The 17,728-nt window shown below is 44.8% G+C and overlaps 1 protein-coding gene across 1 annotated transcript in view; it reads right to left on the bottom strand.

Moving 5' to 3' along the window:
• Positions 1-353: 353 nt before the first annotated feature.
• Positions 354-17,728, bottom strand: part of dnah3 (dynein axonemal heavy chain 3) — a 40,358-nt gene continuing 22,983 nt past the window's right edge. The window contains exons 39-61 of the mRNA XM_084061746.1: positions 17,464-17,700; positions 16,354-16,457; positions 15,719-16,013; positions 15,037-15,216; positions 14,770-14,893; positions 13,934-14,090; positions 13,710-13,853; positions 12,753-13,419; positions 12,396-12,561; positions 12,074-12,290; positions 11,224-11,406; positions 10,735-10,933; positions 9,635-10,148; positions 7,659-9,286; positions 7,117-7,342; positions 6,394-6,638; positions 5,452-5,568; positions 4,569-4,726; positions 4,073-4,240; positions 2,185-2,327; positions 1,609-1,813; positions 1,190-1,327; positions 354-788 (exon numbers count right to left, since the gene is read on the bottom strand). Of these exons, the coding sequence (XP_083917872.1) occupies positions 435-788; positions 1,190-1,327; positions 1,609-1,813; positions 2,185-2,327; positions 4,073-4,240; positions 4,569-4,726; positions 5,452-5,568; positions 6,394-6,638; positions 7,117-7,342; positions 7,659-9,286; positions 9,635-10,148; positions 10,735-10,933; positions 11,224-11,406; positions 12,074-12,290; positions 12,396-12,561; positions 12,753-13,419; positions 13,710-13,853; positions 13,934-14,090; positions 14,770-14,893; positions 15,037-15,216; positions 15,719-16,013; positions 16,354-16,457; positions 17,464-17,700 (6,569 nt within the window). The 3' untranslated portion in view covers positions 354-434. The remainder of the gene's footprint in view (positions 789-1,189; positions 1,328-1,608; positions 1,814-2,184; positions 2,328-4,072; positions 4,241-4,568; positions 4,727-5,451; positions 5,569-6,393; positions 6,639-7,116; positions 7,343-7,658; positions 9,287-9,634; positions 10,149-10,734; positions 10,934-11,223; positions 11,407-12,073; positions 12,291-12,395; positions 12,562-12,752; positions 13,420-13,709; positions 13,854-13,933; positions 14,091-14,769; positions 14,894-15,036; positions 15,217-15,718; positions 16,014-16,353; positions 16,458-17,463; positions 17,701-17,728) is intronic.

Genomic DNA, 17,728 nt, shown 5'->3' with positions numbered 1-17,728 from the left:
TAATTTCAAACCCACTGGTGTAGCAGAGTGTTTCCAGTGAGCCAACATGCACAATATCAGCACCCTGACTCTTTTTGACCCCTGGAACAGAGCCTTAATTAGTATAATAATAATTGGTAACACCTGTGAAGGAAGAAAGGAAGAGGCCCAATGTCTTTCCAATAGGGCTGCTGTGCATAGAGCCTATAAACCAATTATTTGTTAACCAATATTGAGACTGGACGCACAGGTGATTGTTTCATGCAATCAATTCCCAACATATTGTTTCGGGTGCGCTGGTTTCAGTTCATTCAACCTCCTCTTGTGTGTTGGCTAGTGAGGCGCATCCTAGCAAGACATGACAGAATGGGTTTCATTTGGTGCCGGCCTACTGGTTTTTATCAGTGTGACGTTGTCTGTTAAGGGGTCTATTGCTCAGCCCTACTTCCAGGTTCCTAGTCATCTAGCTGGCAGAGACAGGCCACTCCTCGGTTGATCCAGTGTTTCTGTGGCCTGTCCGAGGGCAGCTCAATGGACAGGACATAGTTGGTAGAGTGACCCGTGGTGGACAGGGTGCCTCGGCGGGCGCTGGTTTTGTAAACTGGGCACACGTACGTGTTCTGGTGCTTGAACTTGGACACGTCTCCAGGTTTGAGCCAGATGATGGGCATAGCGTGAAAGAGGATCTTGGGGAGAGACTCTCCGATGACCATCTTCTCTCTGTCCCAGCGTGCGCCCTCCATGAACAGGCCCCTGATATAGGCCCCGTCCTCAGGTTTCTCATTCATATGGGTTTCTTGTTTGGTCACCTGCAGCAATTCAATATGGGATAAATGTTGCACAAATGTATAAGTTGTCGAAAACACAGAGAAAATGGGGAGTCACACAGCAGTGGTTCTCAAAAATGTTCATGTGAAGGACCCTCAAATTGATATATATTTGGACGCAGACGGCAGACCAAATACACATCGTCATCTAAGAAGATGCTGTGCCAGGGACCCCCATAAAAGAAGATTTGTGTTAAAAATGTTGATCAAAAAGCTTGCAACGTGTTGTGACTGTGAGTTTGTAGATCAGCTATTTTTGAATAGCTTAATAAGGATAAACTGATTCTGATGCTATATTCGATTTTTTTGCTGGGGACCCCCTGGACCCCTGAGGGTACCAGGGCCCCACTTTGAGAACCAGTGACATACAGTATATTACTTGCCTCAAACTCAAAGCTAATGTAGTCTATGGGGACGGTGTACTTCCTGGCAAAATTCTGAGACACTCCGGTAAGAAAGGACTGGGTGAAGTAGAAGCCAGATACCCAGAAGACTGCAGGTGGGCCATTGTTTATCCATTCCTGTCAAAACATACAAAGCACATACAGTATTTAAACCAGTGCAAGTGGTTCTCAAATGTTTTCATGTCAAGTACCCCCATGACATATGTATAGCAATGATTACTACCAGAATACAGAGCTATTTAACACTTGAAACAAGCCCCACTCCCACCCCCTTCAAATAGACATCAAAAGTGGCCACACAACTAAGTTAAATTATTACTTTCATTACTCTTGCACGTAAACAGATACTATACAGTATGTTCTACCAAGTTCAGCCAGGTCAGTAACATTATTTTTACCTGTAGGAATTGCAGCCTGGCTAGGAGATCAGCCACGTAGCTCCCCAGTGGCTTGAGGGAGGGGTAGGACTTGGCTGCCCACATAGCGGGCACCTTGCCCACCAGCATACTGCTATAGACGTTCTCAAGTTCAGATGACATCACCACCTGACCCTTCAGAGCCTTGCGCATGTTCACCAGACTGAAGCGCACCACCTGAGTGAGCCTGCAAGCGAGGGCAGACAAAAACCTCACTGTAAACAAACTACCCCGGTGATTTTGTCAGGTTTGTGACTGTGTAGTTTATGATATTGAGTTACATTTCATAATGTCTGTGTTTGGAGAAAAAATATATTCTTTGGCTAAATTGGTAATTTTCCACCGTCAGTTGATGCTTCATATCCATTATGAGTAAAATCGCCAGGGGGATTTGTTTATTTCTGGAACACAGTTACATGACGTGATCTAGCATTTGCCTATGGGGATTCCAATATAAAAATAACGCTGTGATCCAGGGGGAAAGCTATTCAAAAAATAAAATAAAGGTTACAGTGCCGCTTAAAGAATAATAACCCTGGGTTGAAACCTTGTCACTACCTGTTGAAGCGAATGAGCTCCTGCCTCAGGACGGTGTTCATGGATTCCTCGTATATCACTGGGTATTTTTCCATCACCATCTGCAGGTCAAAACCCACCGGCAGCTTGGACAGGATGTCCTCTGAGAGCTCATCCACCACTTCCTTTAAGACACAAAATGATTTATTCCTAATGCTCTATATGACAACGATTCCCAACCTCTGGGCCAGGGTATTGCAAGTGGGCCCCCAAATAGTTGGCACAACACTACGATCTTTAGGATAATGTACATTACAAAAACATTTTTTTTTAAAGAAAATGTCATGAAAAGGGGGCTTACATAGTGATACTGATAAGAACTTAAAGTATACAACGTTAGCTCCATTGATCCAAGCTGGAACACAATCGATTGATTGATTGATTGATTGATTATTAAAATGAAAATGCACACGGCCCACCCATCTAACCACTTGCCATGTCAGTGGTCAGATGGGTGGGTGAACGCTTTCAAGATTTTCAAGTAGGAAGGACAACCTGTTAATCTGCCTTTAAAAATGTAATAGAACTGAGGTAAAACAACAAGAAATGACCAAAGTCATAATAAAGCCGCATGCGGCAGGCTTGTTTTGCCCCAATCTTTTCATAGACCTGATTACTTGTTTTTTGGATTACTTGTTTCTCTCGCCTAACCTGGCAACATTAGCGTCACAGAATCTGCGAGGCTAAACGCTCTAATGTGTTTTATATAAGTGGTGGCAACATTTTGTGACACCACACGGGTCTTCCCAACAATAGCTAAGATTGAAGTCAGTGTGAACATGGCCAAATAATAACTAATACCCAAACTAGGTCTAATGAAGCACGCTAGCATTTAGGCTAACCCTCCTGCCTGAGGCTCTCTTCCTCTCTCTCTCTCTCTCTGCTGCAAAGAAGGAGAGGCGGGTGCTGCAAAGGGCCGTCTCCCCATTGGCTTAAACGGGGGGAAGTGTGAAGGACAGCCAATGACAAATAGGTGTCAAAGGAGGAGAGGCGGGTGCTGCAAAGGACCGTCTCCCCATTGGCGGGAAGTGTGAAGGACAGCCAGGACAGCCAATGACACTTAGGTGTCACTTGGGTGTCGGACTAGGACTAGTGCTGTCTGTAGAGCCGCCAGCTTTCAGCATGCGGCTAAAAAATAGCATCTTATGAACAGGTATATAGAGTAGCAACACAGCATTCCTTCAAGTATATGGGGCACCTTCCTTGATTTGTGTGAAGGAAATAATCAGGACTGAGGCACAAAAGAATGTCTGGAATTTATAACGTGTATATTGGTGATGTATTTTTATTTATAATATCTGATTGTCCCACATACAGGCTATAGCGTCCAAATAGAGAATGTACCCCCATTTGAAGAATGCTTGTATCCATGTTGAGAGTGAATGACAGGAAGGTGTTTTACACTTTCAAGAAGAGACCATGAGCTCCTATACTATGAAAGAGTTTGTTTAACTCTGAAAGGGAGTATGACTGTCTGTCTCCAGGTGCAAGGTTCTTCTTTCCTTCTTTAGTTTTTACTTTTTAATGAACTAAATGTCCTCTAGGTGCAACATTCAAGGATGTGGTCTGCACGAATTGATTACACAAGCTTTTCTATCTGCACCTGTTACATTTGATTACACACAATTCTATCAGTATGCAGTTATGTCACAAACCTTAATGTATTAACCTTTATAGCAATAAATACATTTATTATTGTATATAAAATGGTCTGTGGCAAGTTCCAGTTCTTAAATTAGCCATAGATTATGTTCTGGGCCTCCTCCTCCTCCTCCTCCAGAGGCCTCCCCCAAACCTCCTCCAGCGATGATATGCAAAGTGAAAAACATGTTTTCTAGCCTTGAGACCGTTAGATAGATTAGATGCTAACCTGAGGGGATTTAGCCCCGCCTGTAGACTGTCTAGGCAAAGTCAACAGCACTCCATCCAGGAGCTGATTGGTCTCGTGAGTCTCTTTAGTGATGTCAGCGTTGCTATGAAGCCCAAACACACTGGGGTCGGCGCTGATTGGTAGATTGCGTATGTAATCAACATAGGTCTGGAATAAACAAAAACAACAAAGAAAAACAATGGAAGATATTAAAGTAATATATCAGATCTTATCAGATACTGTAGGCCGGGTGTCTATGTAGTCACAAAGTTTACATGTTGTCAACAGTGTCAACAGTGGTGGACAATAATAACGAAGTACATTTACTCGTTGTACTGTACTCAAGTACTGAACTTAAGTAAAAAAAAAAAAAAAAAAAAGTAGTATCTGTACTTGCTGCATTTATGGATACTTACAGTACATACTTTGAAACTACTGAAATATGATAACGGTGCACATGTTATGTATGCAGCAGCAACTGGGGCCTTGATCATACCTGGTAGGGGCCGTGAGGAAGGACATAATATATGTCTTCCTCACTCAGGCAGTAACGCTGCTGTTCAATCAGGTCCTGACTGTAGAAGATTGACAGCAGGGACAACAGCAGACGCCTGTCCTTGTCATCTGTTACCCTGCCACCATAGTTGCACTCACCTAAGATAGGAGAGTTGAGGAGAGTGCACAAGGCACACCAGAGCAGGTGACCAAAGGTCAGGTCAAAATCTCAAGATACACCTGAGATTATGAATAGGTAATTGAATTATACTCTAATTTCACTGTGTCGTATGTTGTTTGTCAAAATTGGGTTATTGTTGCTTTTTAAAGAGCGTGACTTGAAAATTCTACCCGAAAATAGTCCCTGGAGAAAGGAACAAAATTCAAATGTCCATGACTTCTAACTGGTGCAGTGAGGTTTAGCCAACATTGACTTAATTGTTCAGGTATGTCCTGTAACATTTGAATGAATGATAAATATGACAAAATCAGCAGACGATGCCAACGGCAGATACATTTTCAAGCTATCCACAGCCCGCCTATGATACCCAGAGCAAGTAGTCAGAAATGGTATAGTCCTCCTGTAGTGAGCATTAATAAGGACCAAGATATGGAGATCAGGTTGAAAAAAGGTCAAGTGTTCCATTAATCCCATGAACCCGAGTGTCCCTATTCTGAGCATGTGATAATAGGCGAATATTCAGCAAATATAGTCATATATTCAAATTCAAGATCGCACAGTGACGGGTTGCCAGCTTCTAGACCGGGCTATTTTCGGCAAAGAGGTTTGGTGTAGAGAGAAAAAAGGAGGGGGCCAAGTATAGAGCCCCGGGGGACCCGGTCAAAAACTATGCATGGTTTAAGTGGTTAAGAAATGGTCTTACCGGTCAGGTAAGTAAGGGCCTCCAGTGGAACGTCATCATACTCATCCAGGAACATCAGAATCTGCCTCATACTGATCCTCAGGTCAGACTCATTAAACTCATAGGGGATATTCCAACCTACACACAAAACAGAAATCACATCGGTACGGTGTGACTCTGTACAAGTCTAGCCGTATCAGAGGGTCTTTCTGTCTTTCTGTCTGTCTGTCTGTCTGTCTGTCTGTCTGTCCGTCCGTGTTGTGTGTCCGTCTGTGTATCCGGAGCTAATCTCGCAAACCGCTAGCCAGACAGAGCGTGCCAAATTTCTTGTGCACACTGTCAGTAGGTCAAAGGAGTATCTCGTACTGTATGTTTTATACATCATAGATATATGTCATAGATGACGGAGGTCACATGCTGGCCACATGAAGTCCAAGATCCACATTGGAGCCACTGGATCCCACGTGGATCACAAGATCCACACAATAAATGAAAAAAATAAATGAAGGGATTTTTTTTCAAAACATAAAAGTGAAAATAGTTATGGGACATTTAACTGTCCCAAATGTCAACTAGCATAAGGTTTCATTTTACATGGACACAAAAAGGAGAGGATTTATACAGCATTGGTTCACAAGGTGGGGTCATTGAGGGGTTCCAGGGGATACGCAGCTAAATGATTGGACCAAATGGACCCTTATTGGGTCTGTAACTCAGAGAGCGTACAAATGGAGACAAATAGAAGGAAAAAAGGGTCCATTTGGTAACATTTGTTCACTATCAGAATTTAAATTACTCTGAGGATTTTACAGTGTAGAATGGGGTCCCAGAGATTATTATTTTTAATCAAATGGGGCTTAAGCTGGGGACCCCCCCCCCCCTCCCTACAACCCCAGGGTCTACAACCCCAGGGACCCCAGACCCCACCTTGAGAACATGTGGTCCACAGTACATCTGCCTCACCCAGAGGTCCAAAGTTCCTCCTCTCCTGTACCAGAGCGTGGAAGAAGGTGAGCCCAAACAGCAGCTTCTGCCATGTGACTTGTTTCTTTGAGCTGCAGAAGAAGGCCGGGTCGGAGATGGGGTCGCTCACATAGGAGCGCAGCAGGTTGGCTCTCATTCCTCTGGGAGGCTCGTTGGTCATCTTCACTCCATTCTGCAGGATACTGACTGGGAACTTGTCCGATGGATAACTGGTCAGCCACAATCTGAGAAGAGGCCATTATTTCAGTGGTTCGCAACCTTCTCTGGACCGGAGATTGAGATTGAAAATCTGCGGGCCCACCCATGTGACGACTAAACGCGGCAGCAAGTGTTAAGTGGTCAGAAGGGTGGGCTTGCGTGCATTTTCAGAGCATGTTTATTTTAATGTTCAATCAATCAATTGTGTTCCGGCTTGGATCAGTGGAACTATCGTAGAATACTTTAAGTTCCTATTTATCGGTATCACAATTACATTTTTCAAAGTTTTAAAGAAAAAATACCATGACATTTTTTTTTACAAATTAAAATATGAATGTTATATTATTAATAAAATCTTAATGTTTTTCCAATTCTTTGGGGGCCCAATTGCAAAACCCTGACAGCCTACAGGTTAGGAATCGCTGCATCATATATCGTTTCACTTTTGTCATATGTATGTGTTCTGGTTATTCAGTAATTCATTCTTCCTTAACCGGCACTGACCTGAAGCTGGGATGGGTGTTCTCTGGAGTGATTGTCTCCTCACAGATCCTCTCTAGTGTGGGCATCCAGCTGGTGGCCAGGTGGCAGTTTTGTAGTAACACCCAGGTGCCCTTTTTGAGGCCGCTCTCTATCATGCGGGCCGCTATGGGCCCCTGGTCCTGCCCAAGGGAGATGGTCTGGATCTTACTGCCACCCATATCCAGGTCATCAGCAAACTTCAACAGGCCTGAAGGAACAATTAGTTCATTCTGTGTGTGACTTTTGGGCAATTTTGCAAGAGCAAATCATCGCTGTCAGGTGGAAACCTTGTACAGTATGTCCAAAAAACGTTCCTTTTTATTATTATTTAGGAAAAGGTTAAATTGTGAAAAATGGCACTATTTTGTAACACTCTTGTATGATGAAGTAGGGCATCAATTTACAAAAAAACACAGCAAGTTTAAGTTTGGACTGTGGACAAGGTTTCTGCCCGGCAGCAACCAAATGCGTCAAAGTCTTTATTGTATGATGCATTAAGATAGACGTTTAGTGTGACAAATCACCTGCTGTTGGATCAGATCCCGGCGACAGCACAAAGATCAGAGGAGAGCAGCAGTTGGAGTCATTATAACTTCCCGCCAGGTCAAAGGTGGGTGGCTCGATGTAGGCACGCCCCATGTTGTCTGCTATGAATTCCTGCACTGCCGGCACCAGCTTGTCTGGCCTGAAGCACCTCAGCACCACCAACCGGTCCATCCCCACCAACGTCCTCCACTGGTCTGGCAGTTGCTTCTCGTGGGGCTTTCCCGAATCGTAGATCTTTTTCCATGTGGAGATGTTGTCTCGGACGTGTCCGAAGAGCCCACCCAGGTTGGTGAGGTTGGAGGCCCTGACGATCTCTGACCAGGATTTGTCAGAGAGCCACTCCGGGGCAGGGTTGGGGTGAGGGTTATCCAAAGCGATGCCACCGGTGAGCAGAAAGCGCCAAACCTGGTCGTCCACCTGGCCCTTGCCTTGCATGATGCCAACAGTTAGCAGCAGGGAAAAGAGCACCTTGTCCTTCTCAAAGAGCGAGCGGCAGATGTTGTTGTAGATGCTGAGGGTGAAGTGCTCGACAACGTTGCCAATCCTCTCAGCCAGGTCATCGCTCTTCAAGCTCTGAGCGAGGGACTGCACATAGAGGTTGATAAACCAGGTGAGCGAGTACTGGTACATAGGCTCAATGCTGGCCAAATCGGAAATGCAGAAGAACAGGATGGACGAGTGTTGAGCCACAGGACGGTAACCCATGCGGGTGACGTCGATCTCCTCCTCGGTGACACTGGTGATTTTTTGTTTCTCCGAGATCTCTTCGGACAGGACCTTGGAGGAGGACAGGAACTTAATCGCCGTCTCGTCTTCCAGTATGTTCCCCTCAGAGGAGGAGAGCACTTGTAGGATCTTATCTTCAATCTCCTTCAACTGCTCGTTGTTGGCGGCACTCTCCAGAATGAGCTGGTTCTTCTTCTGTTCTAGCTCAGGTTTCTCCTTGGCAGCTACAATGCCCAGGAGCTGATCCTCCAAGCCCTGGGGGGTGATCATGAAGTTCAGCAGGCAGACTTTGATGGCCACTTCTGGGAGGTAGTGAGGGTTCCGCAGGCCGGTGGTCATGTAGAACAAAAAGTCTTTGGAGTACTCCACAACGTTCTCCCCTAGCTTTATGCACTCCACACCTTGCTGCTTGAAGGTCTGCTTCAACAACACAGGATCAAGCACAGCATCCAGTTCTTCCCCGACATTTTCCAAGAGAACCGGGGTTCCAAACTGGATGCAGTTCTCCAGGGTTCTCATGTAGTTGCTGTCTGAGAGCTTGATAACAACTAGCTTGTTGGCCTTCTCCATGTTCCTGATCCACTTGTTGGCCTGACGCTGGGGGTCAATTATTAGCGGCCAGCGGCGGGAGTTGGACACAATGATGCCGTTGTCTGTGGAGAAGGAGTCCACGGGAAGCCCATTGATCTGCCATTGCCTCACGGCCACCTGGTTTCCCAGGGTGCTGCTGAGGGTGAAGTCCTTAGAACATGGTATTTGTTTCTCTTGGCACAGGATGTGCCACTCCCGCTGGCACTCCACGCGATAGTCGACTGCAAAGGCCCCGAGATAGGACACAATGCCAGAGGAGAGGAGTACGTCACCGGTCAGGTTGGCGTATCTACAGACAGACAATTTTGTTCAATTTATGTTTCATGATCACCATAATCATCACCGTTGCCATTAATGTTATTGAAATTCAATAAAAAAAAAAAAAACAATCTGGGGGCACCGATGGCCCACATACAGTATAGGCTCTGGAATCGAACTCACAACTCGCCGTCAGGCGGACAGCGAGTTGTGAGTTTGATTCCATAACCCGAATTTTCTGTGTGTCATCCCCTGTCTCTCTTTCCTTGTCTCCTGTCATTCTCAACTGTACTATCCAATAAAAGCAGGAAAGCCCCAAAAATGATGGGGGAAAAAAATCTTGAATAACACTGTAATTGTAGAATTTGTAGAAACATACCGTATTCCCAGCAGATCTGCAGCTTTTGTCCACCTGTCCTTCTCTCCTCCCAACCCTCCAATCAGCTTCTCCGCTCTGACCAGCTTCTGGGAGCACACTTCAATGTTCCCCTCCAGCTCTCTCTTTTTGTTCTTCATGGCCTCAAAGGTGTCGTTCAGGCTCTGCAGTCGATCCTCCACTTCCTTCAGCTCTGCTCTCTTCACCGCCAACATGCCCATCTGGACGGCGAGCTCAGCCTCGGCCTGTCTGAGCCTCTCCTCCTTGGGGGCCACGACTTTGACGACCCGCTCGTACACCTCCATTGCTCTCACCCACTTACAGAGACCCTCACAGGCGGAGGACACGGTCTTGATGATGGACGGTTGAAAGTCGGGGTGCTCGACGAACTTCTCTCTGATTTTCTTGATGGAGGCAGCGGGGATGTTGTCTTTGTCGTAGGCCTTGAGACTTTCCAAGAATTTCATGTCTCCCAAGAGCTTCTTAGAGGGGCCCCAATAGTCCTCAATCATCTTGCCTGAAACACAAACATGTCAAATTTATTTTTGAGGTGTATTTAAAAAAGAAAAAGTAATGTAAAGATGTTTTTGGTAAACCAGTTCAATATTTATTATTTTGAAAGGCAGGGTATGTGAATTTGTTTGTTAAAATAATTATTACATAACTCTATATTCTCATAGTCCTCATTGATAGTGTTTCAGTGTTCAGTAACAAGAGTCTCCCTGTCTCTCCAGCTCTTTAGTAAATAGAAAATGCATTTTCAGGTCAGGATATCAATTTAATCTAACCAGGAGAGAAAACAGGATACAGATTAAACAAGTGAAATTGGAAGTGGTGACACAAAGAGATGAGCAGACAAAGTTTGAACTGGAACAGTATACCATTTAAGCTGATAAATGGGTACCCTCTCCTGATAGAAAATGTATTTTCTGTTTATTAAAGAGGTGGAGAGACGGGGAGTCCCCTGTTACAAAAGATCAATGAGTACTATCAGAATATAGTGCTTTAACCTTTTAACAAAAAACTATCACTTATCCTACCTTAAATGTGTCTTTGATTGTACTGTATGTGAGTATACTTCTCCAATATTCAAAAGATCGTACCTGAGCCACTGGGATCAGGTTTTCTCTCGGGTTTGATGCCCTTCATGACACAGATGGACTCCATAACTAGCTTGACCAAACCTGGGGGGTTGGTCATGGACTTGACCACTGTGATGTCTGCAGGTTTCAGGGTATCCAGAGCCTCCAGGGCCGCCTCCAGAGCGGGCATGGCTTCAGCCAGATCGCCCTCACACTCATCCTGAACACAACCAGCACACATTTAGGAATATGCTACAGCCTGCGGCCCATAAACACATAGCTATGATTGACATGCAGTGATGCAGCAATGTGATCGACACCATTTTTTATTTTTGCTAGTTTGACCACTTCAAATGCTCCAATATTAAAAAAAAAAAAAGAATAGCCGATCTACAAGCTTGTAGATTGGCAATTTTCGCTGTGCAACATGCTTCCATAGAAGACATGCTTCTATGTAATCCAAATGACTGAAATCAGTCGTGGCGACTGAGAACTTGAATCTGTGTGAACCTTTATAGCTTTGGCTGCCGCAGCTGCTTCATTGGCCACTTTCTCATCAGCAGACACCAGCTCCTTCTTGGCATCCACCTCCACCGTCTCCTTCTCTATCTTAAGCATCATCTCATCCGTTTCAGCCGAGGTCCGGATGAGCTCCGGCTGCAGGGCTGTCAGTTCCTGTTGCATCACTGACACCTGTGGACCATGTGATTTGAAGGGAATTAATCATTCAATAATTCAAGTTAACACTAAAAGGGTTTTCACATGAATCCAGTTCAACGCCAAGTAATGCACTGACTATGTGAGATAAATTGAGCATCACTGCCCTTTGAAAGTTTACACATAAACTCTGGACATTATTAGTAATAATGGGGGTGGCTATAGCTGAATGGTGAGTCAGCCCGCCTGGGAAGGCAAAGATCCCAGGTTCGATTCCAGGCCTCAGCAATGTGTCGAAGTATAAAAATAAAAAAAAATGTGCAAGACACTTAACCCCTAACTGCTCGATGAGCGCTAAAACCAGCGGCTGCTCACCCTTCCTAGGATGGGTAAAATGCTTAATTAATAATGTAATAATATAATGAATAGCAGTCATCCAAGCCAATGTTCAATGCCTTTTGTTAATGTTGAGTCGGGCATTAACGATCCCTCCATAGGAAATTAACGGTTTCACGCATCGTTGATATATTATTATACACATTATAATTATGTGCAAGGCACTTGTCACTTTATCACTTTCACCCTTTGATGGCTGGCAGCCAGCAGCACCTGCAATGTTTTCAACCAACTCCCTCCCCACACTGTCAAGGATCCAGGGCATTAGTCACTGCCCATATTGAAAAGGCTTGTCAAGCTAAATCACCTGAGAAGCAGCAAACTCAAGTTTCTGTAGGCCAACAAGGTAGCGGTTCCTCATAGTGTTGACTTCACTCCTCTTGGTGTTGAGCAGGACCTTGAAGGTGAGGATGAGCTCCAGGTAGGAGGTGGGGGTCACATAGTTGTGTCTCCTCAGTCTGCAGTAATACCTCTCAGAAAGATCCCTGACACTAGTGTGGAATGTCTTACACATTTCCACCACCCTGAAAAAACAAAACATTTGCTCAACTAATTTGATCACAAACGTGCAATCTATGTCTGTTCTACAATCCTCAAAGCAACTAAGATATTAAAATGTACATCCTTACTCCAGTCTGACATCAGTTTCCAGCTCCACGTCCTCTAAGAACTTGTGGGCCACCATCTCCAGGGCATCACTGGGCCAAGCCTGGAACCAGTCAATGGTGCAGCAGTTGATAAGGGACGGGAACATCCTGAGGCGGTTCCTGAACGCATCACCGATGGGACTCATGGCTGTTGACAGACAATCACCCTCCCAAATTAGACATAGAAAAAAGGAGGGGGCCAAGTACAGACCCCTGGGGGGCCCTGGTCAACAGAGTAAATAGGGTTTAAGTGGTCAAGAAAACTTGACTGTCTTATAGTAGTACATTCTCTCTTCTGCAAAAGATCAAAATGTTAAAACAAAAGTCTAAGATGCTCACCAAGTACAATGTGGAGGTTGGCCCTGACGCGGTCGATGAAGAAACTGTACATGGATAGTGGGGTGGCGTCAATATTCTTGCCCCCAACCCGGGCGATGCTCTGCACCTTCTCAATGATGTCGGCACGCTCATCGGCCGGGAAGATGTTGGGTACATCGCCCGTGTTCAGCAGCATGTTGATGTCCTCCACCATCGCCTCGTCCTTGATCTGACTGTCACTGAACAGGAACACCAGACGCTTGCCCTCGACGCCCGCTTTGAGCATCACTCGCTTCAGGTCCTCGCGCCACTCTGTCATGCCGTAGTTCTTGGTCAGCTCAATCTGGAACAGGTCGTAGTCGTTGACGAAGGTACCCAGCTTGGTGGCACTCCGGCGGCCAGAGCCACCGATGCCCACCAGCAGCAGGTGCCCGTTGTCTTGCTTCAGCACACGGCAGATGCGGGAAATGTGCTCGATGGCGAACTTGAACATAACGAGGGACATGGGCGCCTTGCTGCAGTTGTTGAACTCATCCAGGTAGAATTCCATCACTTCCTGCAGGGCGCGCAGGTCTGTGATCTCATCATAGGCCTTGGTGTCGGTGTCAGGCTTGGCGTAGTCACCAAAGAACAAGCTGCGGATGTTCTCGTCCACCACCTTGCCATCTGGGCTGAGATGGCACAGCAGCTGGTCGAACGTGTTGGGAGACAGGTATAGAAATAAAACCACAGGCACCGATCCAAGGCTTTGTTCAAACTGCAGGCACATCCAATTTGTTTCCAATCTGATCTTTAAGACTGACTGACCACACTGTTATTTAGACACCATCATACGATGAAGTATAAACCAGGCTTCACTTTTTTAAGACTTGATAAACCCAAGTCTGATTCCAATCTGGATACGTCAAAAATCACATTTGGGCTGCCAGTGTGAACATAGCTCAAACTTAATGCAACAGCAGTGTTTTATTATCTTACCTTATCAATGCTCTCCTTAAAGAAGGACTGTGTTCTCCCTTTGATGATGTTGAAGAATGTTGCCCTGTCCTCAGGATTGATGAGACGGTCATAGAAAACCCGGTACACCTCATGGATCCACAGACGGATCAACTTGTCTGCCTCCTGATTGCACAAGCACAAACACAAATTCAAGTTGATTGAAATCTAATGGTCAAACATTTATTCTGTGTTGTCAAGCTCACCTGCATGTGTGTGTGTGGAGCCAGAAGGACACCGCGGATCACTCTGGCAAAGTCCCTCAGGTTGAAGATGTAGTGGGACTTGGACGGGGTGGGGAGGAAACTGTCCATGGTGTCTTTATAGACAGCCATGGTGGCCTGCACCATGATTTTACCCTGTCTAGAGTGAGAAAAACATTCATTCTCCAACCTAAAAGGTCACACTTCCTGGTCCGATATCAATGTCACTGTATACATCCAAACCGGCTCATGACACTTGGTTTTAAAGGTGGTGTAAGTGAGGTTTTTAGTCTCTCTAGCTTTTTAGTTAAGAGGAAATAACTGTTCATCATGTATCGGGTTGAATTTAATAGGATTACAGTTCAAATTGTCTTCTGTTTACTAAAGAGCTGGAGAGATACTGAACAAACATGATTGATCGGAATATAGAGCTATTTAACAATTATTTGGACAAAAACATATCACATATCACCAACTTTAACATAACATCAACAGCTATTTCCGCCTCATGGGAATCTGTCCATTGTCTTTATGCTACGAGCTTACAAACCTTTCCACAAGTCGTGGAGACAAGAGGTGGAAATTAAACAACCAACTGAACAAGGCACATGAATGCTGTTGACACCACGTAAAGCCAATACTTTTGAAACAATCCTCCACAAGCAAGTCACACGCTTACAAACTTCAAAACTGTGTCTCATCCCAAATGGAAAAACAGTATTTGCAAAATGTAAAAGCCAAGATATTGTTGCAGTTTGATGAAACCTCAAAAGATTCAAAACAAATACAAATGTTTGAGTGACATCTGGACGATAGTGTTAGAGCAGGTTATGAGTTACCTGTAGAAGGAAGGGTCAAAGCCCTTGCTGAAGTGCCAGTCGGTGATGGAGGTGAATATTTTGCTCAGTGTTTCATCATCAAAGGAATCAATAGAGATGATGTTCAGGTGACGAGTGAAGCGGCCTATAATTCCCAACAGTTTGTCAGTAACTTCACACTAATATCCTAATAACATATTAGAAAATAGCCAATCAGAAAATACACTAGTATAGAGCCCTGAGGGACTCCGGTCAACCAAGTATAGGGTTCAAGGGGTTAAACAATACCTGTAATGTTGTTCCTCCCACCCCCAGGGGGCCCCATAGCAGACAATAACAGCATGTCCACTATGTCCAGTTTGGAGTTGTCCTTCCTGTCGTACCAGTGGTGGTGGTCAATCCACTGTCTCAGCAGCTCAATGGGGGGCTGAGCCCCATAGATTTCTTTAGCTGGCATGTTCAGGTCATCTGCATGGGAGAGATCACCTGTTATGCATCAAAACCGTATAAGCAACTTACAACTACAATTTTACAATTGTATTTAGCAGACATTATTATACAGACTTGACTTATTAAGCACGAGGTCAGAATAAGTGGCATGAACCCTAGTCAAATAGCAACAAGCAATGCAACGTGTGGTAACCTTTTTACATTGGCTACTTTTGCTGCACAACACCATCCTTTGACTTAGTATAAAATAGGACTTAAGTGGTTTTAACTAAAGTAATTGTTAGACTGTTACTGACCAAGCAGACAGGTATAAAACCTCATAAAACTGTACGTAAAAGGTAATAAGGATAGTAAGTAAACATCAACAACACACCTATCGACAGTAATGAATATACATTAGCATCAGTGAACAAGCAAACCCATACCTATCTAAATAACATAACATAGTATGCAAGACAAGGAGGGCTATAGGTGGATGAGGTGTCAGTACACCTTATCCAAAGCAAATGATCAACCCTACCAACATAGACGATGCATTTCTTTCCCATGGGAGGCCCAAACATGCCCTTTCTCCTGCGGTCCAGCTTGGCCATGATGATGTCCTGGGTGTGGTTAGCAGAAGTGCGGGCGGAGAAGTTGATGCAGATGGGGGTGTAGCGCTCTTTGGGGAGTTTCATGATGAAGCTGTTGTTAATGACCGACTTGCCGGTGCCGGTTGGTCCCACGAACAGCATGGGAACCTCATGTGTCAGGTACGTATGCAGGAAGAAAAGCTGCCGTGCCGTCTCTGTGGTGGGGATGATGAGATCTGACACCTGGTGAGGACAGACAAGGATCATTATGGCGACAAAATGAAGCTTATTTCTTTCAGCCCCATATATGTTTCGGCGAAAACGTTTCCTTGTGACACGTTGCTCGATGACAATGCATTTTCATAATTTTTCTCAAGTGACATTGACCGTGCGGGCCCTCAAAGAGTTAAATTAACACAGAGGATTTGACATCATACAGTAGACTGGTGGTCCAGAGATAAAAATCGTATCAAATGGGGACCCATGGTCTAATGTATATCAACTGTCCAAACTATCCTTGAATTAAAAAGGTTGAGAATCACTGCTCTAGAAGCCATGACTTCTGGAACAGAAGCGAGCTTACATTGGCTCCAGGTGGAATGATGCTCTCCTCCTTTGAGATTGATTCCGTCCATGTGTTCCACTGTCCACGCCCTTGCTTGTAGAAGTAGTAGTCATAGACAGTGCCTACAGAACAATAAGGATACAGTTGCTGATAAGTGAAAGTGTAATAATTTCTCTTTTTTATGGCGTCTGTCTGTCTGTCTGTCTGTCTGTCTGTCTGTCTGTCTGTCTGTTTGTTTGTGTATGGACTGATCAGCGCCAAATTTCTTGTGAATTAAATACTAATTCTCCACCCACGTGTCCATTTATTTATTGTTTATGTCAGTATGCACTTCATACAATCAATCAATGGATATATGGTAGAAGAATTATGATCCTTTGAGTTTTGAGGCAATTCCTCCCGGCTCCCGCACAGCAAAGAGAAGAGAGACAGGAAGAGACAGGATGATCTGATCAATGTGGTCAGCATGTCATCTGGTTGAACTTCCACAGCACCCCTCAAATGAAATAATAATAAATAAATACGGAGAGTGTCATCACCCATAGGTCCCATTTTTATTTTTGAAGTCTCACATTTGACAAATTGACCGTCCATCACCATGTCGCTTATCAGACGATGCCATCATGGCTCTTTGTAACCCAGATGTGTCCATATTTAGACGAGAGGATGGAGCTGGGGAGAAGCATTGCTCCACCTCCATCCTGATCGCTGTGGTAGTCTATGGTAGCGACTTGTCGTCAGTCACAATGTAGCTATGCCCTAAAGCATACCCTGCTCTATTTTACTCTAAATGGGACCATAAGCTACAAAATTAACATCATTCTGTATTGAAGAAGACTTGAAACTAGTGATTTAAAACATAAGCTCATTAGGAATGTGTTTACTGATGCAATACATTAACTTAAGTGAGTACTAGGGTGAATTTCTCATTGACTTCCATGCATTCCATTTTTGCAATCGCCCCCTGCTGGCCATTATATAGAATGCCAGTTTAAGAAACCTACATATTGGCTTCATTTTTCCAGGCCAGAAGCTTCACGCTTGGGTATAACAAATTAAGACATGTGACACAAATACATGCGAGAAATCATTATGAAGACATAATAAATTAGAATTAGACAAGAAGACCTCTCTCGGGGAAGATGTTGCTCTTGGTCAGTCTGACACTTTTTGGCCGAGGGTGCTGGTCGTCCGTGCTCAAGATCAGCTTACGGTAGAAGGCGTCAAACTTCTTACGGCTGTCTCCGCTGATGGTCCCGCCGAGAGTCCACACGACAGCGAATAGGAACAAGCCCTGCAGCCACATGGTGATCTGTTGACTGGACATGGCCTCTCCGCCGCTGTCTCCTGACACAGCGATTTCGTCTAGACATGGACAGGAACATCAACAGGG

The sequence above is a fragment of the Gymnoscopelus microlampas genome, assembly GCF_963454915.1.
Source record: "Gymnoscopelus microlampas genome assembly, chromosome: 7".
Taxonomy (NCBI): Eukaryota; Metazoa; Chordata; class Actinopteri; order Myctophiformes; family Myctophidae; genus Gymnoscopelus; species Gymnoscopelus microlampas.
This window is presented reverse-complemented; position numbering and strand designations above follow the sequence as displayed.